This window comes from Rhinolophus sinicus, linkage group LG01, assembly GCF_036562045.2.
Source record: "Rhinolophus sinicus isolate RSC01 linkage group LG01, ASM3656204v1, whole genome shotgun sequence".
Lineage (NCBI taxonomy): Eukaryota > Metazoa > Chordata > Mammalia > Chiroptera > Rhinolophidae > Rhinolophus > Rhinolophus sinicus.
In genome coordinates, this window is record NC_133751.1 from 7,142,608 (window position 1) to 7,154,962 (window position 12,355).

The 12,355-nt window shown below is 46.8% G+C and overlaps 1 protein-coding gene across 7 annotated transcripts in view; it reads left to right on the top strand.

The window, feature by feature from the left end:
- The window catches only part of HLCS (holocarboxylase synthetase), a 193,770-nt gene that overhangs the window by 60,053 nt on the left and 121,362 nt on the right, over positions 1 to 12,355 (top strand). For all 7 annotated transcript variants that reach the window (XM_019730302.2, XM_019730301.2, XM_074325502.1 and 4 more), the window contains exon 6: positions 3,534 to 3,805. In XM_019730302.2, coding sequence (XP_019585861.2) covers positions 3,534 to 3,805 — 272 coding nt within the window. The remainder of the gene's footprint in view (positions 1 to 3,533; positions 3,806 to 12,355) is intronic.

The following is a 12,355-nucleotide window of genomic DNA, read 5'->3' on the forward strand; positions in this document are numbered from 1 at the left end:
AGGGCACGGGAGCCCTGGCCATCCCGATGGTGGAGCAGCGCGGGGTGTCCCAGAGGGCACGGGAGCCCTGGCCATCCCGGTGGGGGAGCAGCGCGGCTCCCTCGGCCGATGGCTCTGCTTGAGCGTAGGTCCCACCCTCACCTGTTCTCCTCTTGTTTTTTTCTCGATAGGACCATTCATATAACAGAAAGACATGTTGTTATTTCACCAAACCAAACCAGACCAGACCAAACCAAACTGTTTTGGCTCCATTTCTCCCTCTAGCACACTGCCCATTCTTTTTTTCTCTTTAGAGGCAACTCCTTAACAGCGTTTTGTCCTTGGGTCTGCACGTTCTCTCCATCCACCATTCCCGTCAAGCCTCTTTTGACTGCCCGGTCGTCATTTTCCTGCCTTCTCGTGCCCGCAGGACTGCACGGCGCGTGACTCCTAGGTCACTCCCCCACCTTACACACCTACACATGCACGATTTCCTTTCTGCCTTCTCAGTCTCCTTTGCAGACTCTTCCTCATCTGCCTGACACCTAAGCATTGATCCCTGTTGTGGGATGAATTGTGTCCCCCAGAAAGATATGTTGAAGTCCTAAGCCCCGGAACCTGTGAATGTGGCTTTATTTGGAAATTGGGTCTTTGCAGATGATCAAGTTAGCATGAGGTCATTAGGGTGGGCCCCGATCCAGTGTGACTGGTGTCCTAAGCAGAGGACAAAAGACGTAGATACACAGAGGGAAGAAGGCTGTGTGACGATGGTGGCCAAGAGATGCCGGCAACACCAGAAGCTGGGTGAGAGGCTTAGAGCACCATAAAAGTGCGTGTGGCCCTGATGGCACCGTGACCCCTGACCTCTGGCCTCCAGAACTGGGAGAATACGGTTGTGTTGTTCTAAGCCACATAGTTTGTAGCATTTGGCTGTGGCAGCCCCAGAAAACCAACACCACCTTTCCCTTCATCATCTGTCACTCCCTCCTCGCTCTCAGCCTGTCTCCTGGCTTCAGATGATCACCTGTCATCTGGTGATCCCCAAATTCATATCTGTACATGGACGTGACCCCTGCACTCCCGACGTCCGCTAACCCTCGTTGCTCTTCCTCTCCAAACCTGCTCCTCCCTCGGTATTTCCAGCAGCAGCCCCAACCTTCAGGTGCTTAGGCCACAAATCTCGGGGTTGTTTGTGGTTCCTCCCCTCCTCTGACACCCCTGGTATGATCTGTCAGCACATCTTACAGCGTCTGCTTCCGGGTACATATGCAGAACCCCATCCCTTCTCACCGGGCCCGCTGTCACGTGGTACAGGCCCTGTCGCCTGCCTCCCGGGCAATTTATGTGTCTTCATAAGTGGTCTCAGCTTCCACTTGTTTGCTCCCTCCGTCTGCTCTCCACCCGGCCCTCAGTGTGGAGTGACCCTGCTGTCATGGACTTAGGTCCCCTCACTCTGCTCCCGGAAACCCTCCAGGGCTCCCTCCTGTCCTGGTGTGAAAGCCCCAGTTCTCACTGTGGCCCTGGGGGCTCTGCTGGTGTGAGCATCGCTCCCCCCCCCCCCAGCAATTGCTCGTCCTCCCCTGCTCGCTCTACGTCCCTGGCTCTATGTCATTAATCCATAAATCCCTCTGTGTAAATAAATTCAAATGACATGATTATAAAATTGTATTCCTGCACGCCCTCCCTTCTTTCCTCCAAGTCTCTCCTTAAACGTCACTCCTCCATGGGTGCCCCCTCTCCCCCACCCCAAAATGACTTGCCTCCAGCACTTCTCACCCCTGTCCTCTGCCTAGTAGTTTTCTCCTGGGCACTTAGGCCTGCCTAACATTCTGAGTCTTGTGCTGAGGATGTTTTATCCTCTGACACCCACACTGAACCATGAACGCTCTGTGGGCAGGGACCCCAGCCCCTGTGTCCATTGCTGCACCCTCTGCGCCCCCGAGAACACCCGCTGTACGAGGGGCGTTCCGTAAGCTTTGCGAATGAAGGCATTGCCAACATGTTTTAGTTGACTCTGTTATTTTATAATAGCTGATGTTTATTTTACGGTTAGGGTTTTTTTTTTTTCCACTTTAATTATGACAGTTTTCAAACATTTAGAAGACTAGAGAGAATAGTGTTGCATGTACCCAAATACCCATTATGTAAATTCAACGATCGTCAGCATTTTGACGTACTTGCTCCTCTACTGTGGGTGTAATGACAGATACCATGACATGTGTACATTTCTGACATGAAGGACGATTTCCTATATCACCACAGTACCATTTTCTAAAACTGACAGTTCTTTTTTGTTATCTAATACATATTGTCCATATTCAAATTTCCTAATTGTCTCAAAATATCTTTTCCAACAAGTTTGTTCAAACCAGAATCTAATGAAGCAGCAGTCATTGTGTTTGATTATATCTTTAAAAGCCCCTTCTCGTCTCGATCAGGTCATTCCCGCCCATAACATTGGCTTGTTGAAGATTCCTGTTTTGTAAAGTGTGTCACTTTCTGGATTTCTTCTAATTTCTTCCTTCTGAAGTCATTTAACTGGTTCCTTTGTCTTCTCTGTTTTCTGCAAAATGAAAATGAGTTTTAAAGTTTCATTCATTGAATTTAGTTGAATAGAGTTTTATCTTTGAAGCTGCTTCTCTGTAGCCAAGCGGAGCTTTGGGACTTAGCCCTGATCTTAACAGAGGGATGGTTTTCTCCTTTGAAAGGCCTGGCGTTTGCTTGACGATAACTGACAGGTGTTAGTAGGTCTGTGCAGGCCTCCTGGGAGGGGGACTCCCCCCTAACCCTGGGGTTCACTAATGTCCCACCCCAGGGGTGCCTCTGAGCCCCTGGGGTCTGGCAGGAAGTTGCTGCCTCCCGGGAGGCTCTGATTCCTTGTAGTTTCAGGGGCAGAATAGCGAATGTGTTCTGGGTGCTGCGTAGATTCTGCCTCCCCTACCTGGTCCCTCAATGGGGGCACAGAGAGCACAGCTTTTGGGCACCCCATTACTTTCCCTGAGTGAAAACATGTTTCTCCCTTGTTGGTGGCCAGTCAGTGGCTTGTGGTGACCAACTGGTCTTGACAGAGGAGGTGGAGGACCTCCCGAGGCTGAGGACAAATGCTCTGCTATCTTCGTGCTTTGTCTTCCGTGAATGCTTTCACCTGGGTTTTCTTTTTTCCTTCCAGATAGGACAGTGAATTTCCTTGTGGGGCAAAAGTATAAAGATACAAGTTTTCTGTAAAATACTCAGAGGACTGGAGAATTACTAGTGAATACTTGAGCTGGAAGGCACTTTTGAGAATTTAGGCTCTAATGTAGGATAGAAAGTAAAATGAGCTCTACTTATTTCCTTGGATCCTGGTTTCTGCAGTTTATTTTTATAGTATCAGCATGCTTAGCATACTGTTGTCTACTGTGTAGTAGTTTCAATGTTTGGACTGCGTTAATCTGGCTTTTATTGGTCATGAATTATGAGGTACTTATATTACCTAACTGGCATTTTAAGGAGAAGCTACCATCATCTACGTAATGCCAAATTACGGCCTTTCCATGTCTTTCTTTATGACACAGGAAATCCGGGATCCTCTTATGCAGTGGCTGGGGAAACATGTGGGTCCTGAAGGAATACTAAAATCCAGCAAGCTCTCCCTGAAGTTTGTTCCATCCTACACGTCTGAAATGGAAATCACCCCAACTGCAGTACCTGTGGTGACTGACCCGGACGCCTTCTCGTCAGAAAATTTCGACTTAGAGATCTACCGGCAAAATTTGCAGACAAGGCAACTTGGAAAAGTACTGCTGTTTGCTGAAGTGGCATCGACCACCATGAACCTTCTGGATGGGTAAGCTCTGGACCTCCTCGGAGGAGCCCAGTTATCTTGAAGGTTCTCTCTGACCAGTGCTGGGGAGAAGGGCAGGCCGTACAGCGTAAGAGCTCTTACACGCACTAGCAAGGTAGGAGTACCCCTTCCTGGAAGAGGTAAGATGTCGGAAGAGAAAGAAATGAAGTTCTTTGATCAAAGATTTGTGTTTTAAAGAATGGGCAGTTTTTGTGCCTGTCGCTTTTTTTAATCAGTCCTTTCAGAATGTCCTCGGCAAAAAGAACGTTATGGGGAAAACCCACGTTTACCAGGTGGCGTTGTTGTTCCAGCTGTCACTTTTTTTTTCATGTGGTTAGAACCAGTGTTAAATATTTCATTTAAGCTATTGTGCAGGGGCATCAGGAGAGCAAATCTGAACAGCATGTGAGCTGTGTTATGTGGAAATAAGTTGGAGCTTTGTGCTTTGAAAACCTGTTTTGGTGTGTTCCTATCCAGTACATTTTTTGAGCATCTGTAATCCCATTTGGATGTTGAAAACTTATTCTTGTTGTAATTTTTCCTTTTTATTCCTTCTGTTGCCTGGGCTTTGATTAAAGGTTAAAAAATGGAAAACAGATGGAAGAAATTTTTTAACTCCCAAATTAGTCAGTATTAATTAACACTCTTATGTTGAGATAGTCTAAAAAGTAGAGGTACAGAGGGAGTGAGTATGAAAAGCATCTTCCCTCAACATGGGACTAAGATGTAAGGAATGTAACGTTACTCCCCAAAACTTGGACTTACAGTTTCTAGGCACTTTTACTCATGGGACTGAACAAGTAGATGCATAACTCAACATATGGAAATATTTTGACCTTTCTTCTTTTTAATTTCTGGAATTTAATAGTATGTTAATATAAAATGGTGAGATAACTTGAGGATTTCTTGACTCTCCTACTGAAAGTCATGGAAATGGCACTTTCAGTGTGTATAGGATGTAGCAAAAGCATTTGTGTGGGAGAGTTGGCAGAGCAGTGGACTGGAGTAGGAAGGGGGCTATAAACTGTGGTAAGTGCTTTTGTGTTGTCATAGGTACTCTTTCCCCCTCGGTGTTCCCACCTCTCCTGCCTCCACACCTCTCCTTGCCAGTCCCCCACTTTCCAATAGAGAAGAAGGAAAAAGCCTGTTCTTATAGATAGAACAGTCATTTCTTGCTGGTACAAACCCTGTGATAGTGTTTTGTTACTCGAGTGAACACTGTTATATCGAAGGGCGACCCCATTAAAATGACATTTTCTAAATGAAAAAATCAAGGCACGGCATTTAACACAAGATCTGGGGACACGAAATTCAGATAGAAAAACATTGGCACTTCCAGACATGGTTGCTATTTCCGTGGTCCGAAGTAAAGACTATTTGATGTTGGCCAATTTTGAAACATTGGAACTGTGGCTCTGAGCTTGGGTGGTGGGCAGTGCGTTACTGAGAGGTGTGTGAGTGCCCCGCCGGAGGGGATAGCTGGGTGTCCTTACACCCTGGGGAGCCTGTGTTTAGGACGGAAAACAGCGCCGTGTAAACACACTGCTTTAGTACCCTTGAGTATCAGTCAGCTCCTTTTTGATATGGAACTTCTTTTAAGAAATAAAATTCTGTCTTAAGCAACTTGGGTCTGTAAAAGTGTACAGTTGAGCTTGACCATAGTGGGGTCGGAACCTTCTGTAGGATGAAGAGTTTCTCTTATACAAAAGAGAAAAATATTTTAACTTTTCCGAGGGAGTTTGGGACTCTTTTCTGTTTGTCTTCTTGTGTGGTCTCTGCAGAGCGCAGAGAGTGCAGTGGCTTCGATGGTTAACGATGAACCCCTCTGTGTGGCACACAGCACATATTGAATAAATAGTTGTTCTCCCACTGCGCACGTCGCTTCCTTTCTAAGGCTGAGAGGTAAAGCTCTCACTGCAACCTACTGAGAAGTCTTGGGGGAGAGGGAGACCGTAGCCTTTTTTAGGAGAAGGAATGTAAAGAGGTCACTTTGATGCCAAAATGACCCAAAATTGTCCAGAAAGGGACCATGAGGTAGATAAATGAAACATATGGCTTATTTCTAAGAGTAAGACCGAAACCGTTTCTCCAGCTAATATTCTAGTTGGTCCTACATAAGCTATCCTTATGGAAACACAGAGCATTGTGATGGTAATAATAGTAGCTAGCGTGTATTGAAAGCTTTTATCTTCCAGACACGCTTTTATGGACTTTCCTTGTACTGACTCATTTCACACATCGTCTCTCAGTGCCTAGGGTCATCACTGGGACAGAGTCAAGCTCTGTCATCACACCCGTGTGCGGAATTGTTCCTGTTTCGCAATGTTGATAATCATTAGAGGGTACAACACATCAGTGGGCCAACGCGGCGAAGCAAGAAGAATTTTCCAAACCATGGACCGGGTTTGCTCCATGCTTGTTTCTCTCTTTACATCTGTCGTTTCTGTGGCAACCGAATGGCTCTTTCCTAATGGACTGGAATAGAAGTGAAATTTAAATGAGGTATAGATCTTAACTGTAAGGTGTCTAAAATCCTTTATCCTCCCCCCGCCAGCTCCCACCCCCGTGCCCTGAGGACCTGTACCAGCTAAACACTGGGAGTTCTCCTTCTAAGAAAGGAGGGGAAAGTACCTGTGTGTTACGTGCAGTGGAGTTGGCTCCCACTCCTGGTGACTCGGCGAATGATTGACGTGCACGATGTCCCGCCCTCCACAGCCCGCTCGGCTCCTGTGGACTCATGCACATGCGTTCTTTCATGGAGTCACTCCATCTCACATTTGGTCTTCCTCTTTTCCTGCTGCCTTCTATTTTTCCCAGCATTATTATTTTTTCCAAAGAACCCTGCCTTCTCACGATGTGCCCAAGAAGGGCAGCTTCGGTTTTATCCTTGCTGCCTCCGGTGATATTTCAGGCTTCATGTCTCCAGCGCCCAGTTGTTCATCTTTTCTGGTGGCGCAGCTCTTCTCCAATACCGTATTCCAGGTTAATCGACTTAGATGCCAGTTGCTGACAGGGCCCCTCGCTTATCAAATCTGTATTCTTTTCCACTTAGGACTGGTTAGCTCTGGCGGAGATGGTTTCTCTTTCATTGAACTTTGCGTAGAGCGTCAAGAAGGACTAACATTTTGAATTTTCAGAGCTGTTTCCTGCAGGGATACAGCTTCTATCAGACACCTGGTTTCTCTCCCAAGCTACGGGCCAGGCTGTGTGACAGCGGTTGTCAGTGGTGAACCTGGAGACCTGTGTCCTCGCCAGCTGCCCCCCCCCAGACCCCCCTGCATTTTGAGGCCTTGTTTCTTGTGGCCTGAAGATCCTTGTGCACAAGATCTAAACCTTAGCACAGCCCATTCAGGCACCAGTTTCCACGTCAGTTACGCTTAGGTTCGGCTGTGTGAGACAGACGCCCTCAGCTTAAAGGGGCTTAAACATCAGGAAAGCGTATTTCTCTCCTGTAAAGGAGATTTTTCTCTCTTGTACATGACAGGGACTGAGATGGGTGGTCCAGGCCAGTGTGTGTCCCACAGTGTCAAGGACCCACTTGAGTTCCTCTGCCACCATCCACAGGTGGTCCAAGAGGTGACTCAAGCATTTATGCTCTCGTTTTAGCCCGTAAGCAGGTGGAGGGGGTAAAGAAAGACATACCTCCATTCTTGATGGACTCTTTCTGATGGTTCCATGTGAATAACCATCAAAGATTTTGTCGGGACAGAGTTTTCCAGAAGTTGCTGAGGACATTGTTATTTGTATCCGGGCCAGGACCTAGTCGTGTGACCATGTCTACCCACCAAGAAGGCTCGGAAATCAATGAGGTCATCATACTCGGCATCCATGAATCCCGCGTACTGAGGAGGATATTAGATAGCTAGTACAGGACAATTGGATGTCTTTGTCACAACATGTACTTTCTATTTGTCAGACTGCTGAAAAAAAGGAGCTGGAGGCCTTTTCGTAGTGTACACAGTTTGAGAGCCCCAATGTCTACAGGATTTAAAACCATAGGTGGAAATAATTATTTGACTGGTAACACTGATTTTGTTTTACTACTTGCCCAATGTCCTTGGAGGGGTTTTTCTTATGTTACAGTAAATCGGGGAGGATTTGGAAATTTCTGTCCCGACACATATTTTGGAGGATATCATATCTTCTTCTATAAATGCAAAGCCAGCTAAGCTACGCTGGCACTGAGGTAGACATTGCAAGCTTTTGTTGGGTCTCTGGGTGTGAGAGCGGCTGGTGGTAAAGCCATGAAGCAGCACCGCCTTCCCCTCCGGCCCCCACCCTGTGAATGGGAAAGCGATGTTAGTGCTTCCTTAGAAGGGAAAGAGCTCTGGGGAGAGCAAGCCGCAGAGGGAAAGTTGGGAGTTGCTTGCTGATAACTAAATCATGGCACTTGAAGGGCCCGTGGGTCCCCACCTCCAACAGTAAAAAGTGAAAACCATGTAAGTGAATCATGTTCCCCTCATAGTCTGTCTGGGCTGTTACTGTCACCCTGTCTGGTTGAAGAGGTACTTTCACCTGTATCCCCTGCTCCCATCATTTTCTCTCACATATATTTCTGACCATGAAATGCATTGTCCACTCGATTGTCAGGGTACTGCCTTTTGGATGCGGTGCTGATTTTGGTCGACTTTAGATGCCTTTCGTTTTCTTTCTGTGCATTTTCCTGGTAGGTTTCCCTGTGACCTGTTAGCTCAGCTGGTCGGCTGGAGTCCCAAGGGCATGGACTCAGTGCTGTGTCTGAACCAGTGAACTTCACTCTGTCCCATGGTCACGTCCTCCAGCTGCAGACCCAGGAAGCCTTCTGTACATGTGAGCTGTCGGTGGTGGTGGGCGCTAGATGGCGGGTGTGGGTGGGCGTCGCCACTGCTGGAAAGGCCGCTCTCAGTGCTCACTGCTGTGAGGCTGGCGGCAGCGCTGTACATTCTGTGTAACTTCCTGCTAAGCGATGCTGGACCCTCCGCTGCATGCTGGACCACAGCACAAGAGCTGGGCGGTAACTGAGTCACTGTCATGGTTCTGGAACCGTCTTTTATTTGGCTAATTGTATCTTTTTTGATGACTGATACCAAGTCTCTGTCGGGTACCGTAAAGCCAGAGTGTGCGGTGAGCCAGGTGACCACAAACTTCCTCATGTTGGTTTCCTCCGCACACTTGTCATGCTGAGTACACTGGCTTGGTTTTTGTTTCTTTGTTTTTTGTTTGTAAGGAATAATTTATATTTCCTTGCCTAGTAAGTTTATTTCCTTACCGTTGTTTAAGTCCCTTGATGTTTGAGGCTTACATTTGCCTTCATCACTCATGGAATAAGCACTGATGGAGTGCCTCCTGTATACTAGGCATGGGCTTAGGCAGTGGAGAGAGAATGAGGGAGAGGGGACTCCCCTTGCCTCCCCTCGCAATGGAAGAAGCGAACCCCCATGCACGTGCCGTCCATGCAGTTCCATGCACCCTTTCAGGTCTGAGCGCTGGGAGTGAGGGCACAGAGAAGTGGGCCCCACAGATAAAGGATGAGGGAGAGAAGCAGACTGGTCAGGGAATGTTTTCTGAGCAGTTGCTATGTGTCAGGCGTTGTTCCTAATGCCATAAAGCCCACAGTCTGGTAGGGAAAATGCTGGAACTGAAGACTTGCCCACCGACTAGCTCTGTGACCTGCGCAGGATAACTCCCCAGCCTGGGCATTTGCTTCCCTCAGCTGTGAGATCTGGGTTCCCGATGCTCCCCAGACAGCTTCCCCTCCTCTCCTCGGGTCGGGTGACCTCCCACTCAGCACCTTCCACCCCGCCAGCCTGTCTGTGCCCCATGACCTCCCACCCCTCTGGAGGGCTGACATGGTTTTGTGATTCACCTCACTATCGTTGGGGAGACCTCGTGTGGGAGACAGTTGACTTTCTACAAGCAAAGGGAAAGAAAAGGGAAAAAAAGTTAAAAAAAACAGTTTGGGGGGAATTGCATCGAGGAGACTAGCCACCATCATTTCAGAAAGACAGTGTTTTTAGTTCAGAATTTGGGGCCAGTCCCAGCTTTTCACCTCCATGCGCGCGTATCTGGTCAGTCCCCAACATCTCTTTCCCCTTTTCTTCTCTTCGATCCTGCTCCCCTAACTCGCTCTCCTCCACAGCCTCCTCCCTGAAGTGGAGGCCAGAGAGGACAGAAATTGGGCTGGAACTAATTTAATGGCTGAGTGACCTCACAGTAGAGAAACAGCCGGATCCTAATAGGGGTCTTTGTCTACATTTCCACCCTGGCTGGTAGCATGCCAGTCAAGAGTCAAGCGAGAGACACAGGTGGAAGCGATTAGACCTGTCATAAAGTTTGAAAAATTGATTCTGGAGGCGAAGTGAATAGATTGAACTTGACAGTGTTGTCCTAGAGATTCTAAGGGAAAATTCTGTAGTTTAATTTGAAATCCCTTGATTATTCATTAGCTTTCCAGATGGCTTTTGTTGATGTTTTACATATTAATGCCTGTATTGTGTTATTGGTGTGCTCTTATCGTGCGCGCAGGTAATGAGCAAAGAAGGAATACATGGGTAAGTGTCCCAAATTAGTGGGATGTTAGCGTAATTGTGAAATAAAGGGTTTTTAAGAAGTTGATTGCTTTGGAATAATTAGCTTGAGCTTTCTTATGGGCCAATTTGGTACTTTTAAAGTGAAAATTATCAGAGAATTTTAAAGAAAGCTTCATTTTAATGCTTACTTCTAAATTAAGGTTTAGAATAAACGTTTGACTCTGGTGGTCATGACTAAAGGATTATTCTGTCAAGTTCTCCATCGAATGCTTTTTTTGGGTCCCAATTCAGCACCTGATTAAGTTAACCTTTTACACGCCTAGATCCTGGAATTGAATTATAAAGTGGCCTGTGGTTTTCCAGAGATGCTCCACGTTAATTTTTCACATTCTAGGATGTGAAAAAAATCGGTTTGTAACCGATTTTTAAAAGTGGTGTAAACGTATCGTGATGTTTGTCATTTTATGGTGGTTATAGTGTGTTCTGTTTAGATGACATTTTCATTATAATTAGCCCTTCGTGTCTGGCTCTCTTTCAAAGTGGACAACACTTAAGTCTTGGTCAACCTGAAAGGTGCCGAGTTTTGCGGTATAGGAGGTGAGAGTGCACGTAACCGCCAGGCCGCTTGCCCTGGGAGTGACGAGCACCGCCGGCTCTGGCGCACGGAGGACACGCCGCCCAGCTGTGGCAGGGGTTCTGCTGCGCTCGAGATGGGGAATCGCTCGCTCGGGAGCCCTTTTCCAAACCCACCATGTCTTGTGCATGTTCTCAGTGGTGGTGATCTTAACCTTTTGGGGGTATACCAGACTTTTAGGAGAAAGACTAGATACTAAGACAGGCTGTCCATGGTGGGAGGTATTTGCAGAACTGCCAGTTCCCCACTTCCCTTGTTTCACACTAGTGAGGACCGAATATCTTGATTTGACCTGGGGGTTAGGTCTTGGGGTTGGGTATTGCTGCCCTGGGCTAGAATCCCAGCTCCGCCTTTTGCTCCATCAGTCACCCTGGGCAAATCAGTAACCCTTCAGGCCTCCGTTTCCTTATCTGTATTATGTAGCTGGTACTAGTCTATGCTTTTTTTCCTTTTTGAGTTCAATCACTCAGCTGATGTCTCTCCAGTACCAGCTGTGTGCAGGAGTCTGCAGTAGGCTCAGGGGCCCAGTGGGGATAATGCAGATGTGGACCTTTCCTCCAGGAACCTGCAAGCCACCCCAGGGCAGGGCGAGGATGCACCGAAATATGTCTGCAAAACTCTTAGTACAGCGCTCATAATTACTGAACTCTCACCATTATTTAAACTTTGGATGTGATTCTTCCTTTTGGACCCTCACGGCGAATGTTCCAATGGCAGGCTCTGAGTGTCCATGAAACAAATCGCTGTTGGCTTTTGCCCAGGGTGTTTTGTTGGCACAGAGTTTGTGCTGAAGATTTTCACAGCTTTTTCTTGTCATACTTAAAAGCACGATGGCTCTTCATTGGTTATTATTTTGGCAAAAATGTGTTGTTTTAGTCCAGCTTTTCTTGAAAGGTGAGAAAACATAGTCCATGTTTGTGTTTCCCTTAAAAATATGTGGATCCAGTTCTCTTTTTCATTAGACTTCCTCTTTAGAAATCTTTACACTTTATAATTTTCATAGATAACAACAGTCCAAATCTTTAACGGTTTGAACATTTCTGTTGTTCCCGTGGATATGCTCGCACCTTACCCACACCTTCCTCAACACACCTGAACCTTTCGTGCCAGTCAGAATGCATGGGTTTGTTTTGTTCTCTTGAATTTCTTTAAACACCTCAGACATTTATCTGCGGAATTGCTTGATTGTATAGTATATCTGATGTTCATTTTGTCAAATGCCTCTGTTATAGTAAAACAGGTTATAAGAGACCATAAAGGTAATAAAGCAAGGTTTGGGGCTAGGAGAGGCAATCAGTAACATGGTGACAGAGGATTCTCTACGCGTATTTTTTTTTTTTTTCCACCAGTTCAGATTTATCTTAGGGAGAAAGCCACGAGTGTCCACTGTAGTTTAGAAGTGAGCTGTGT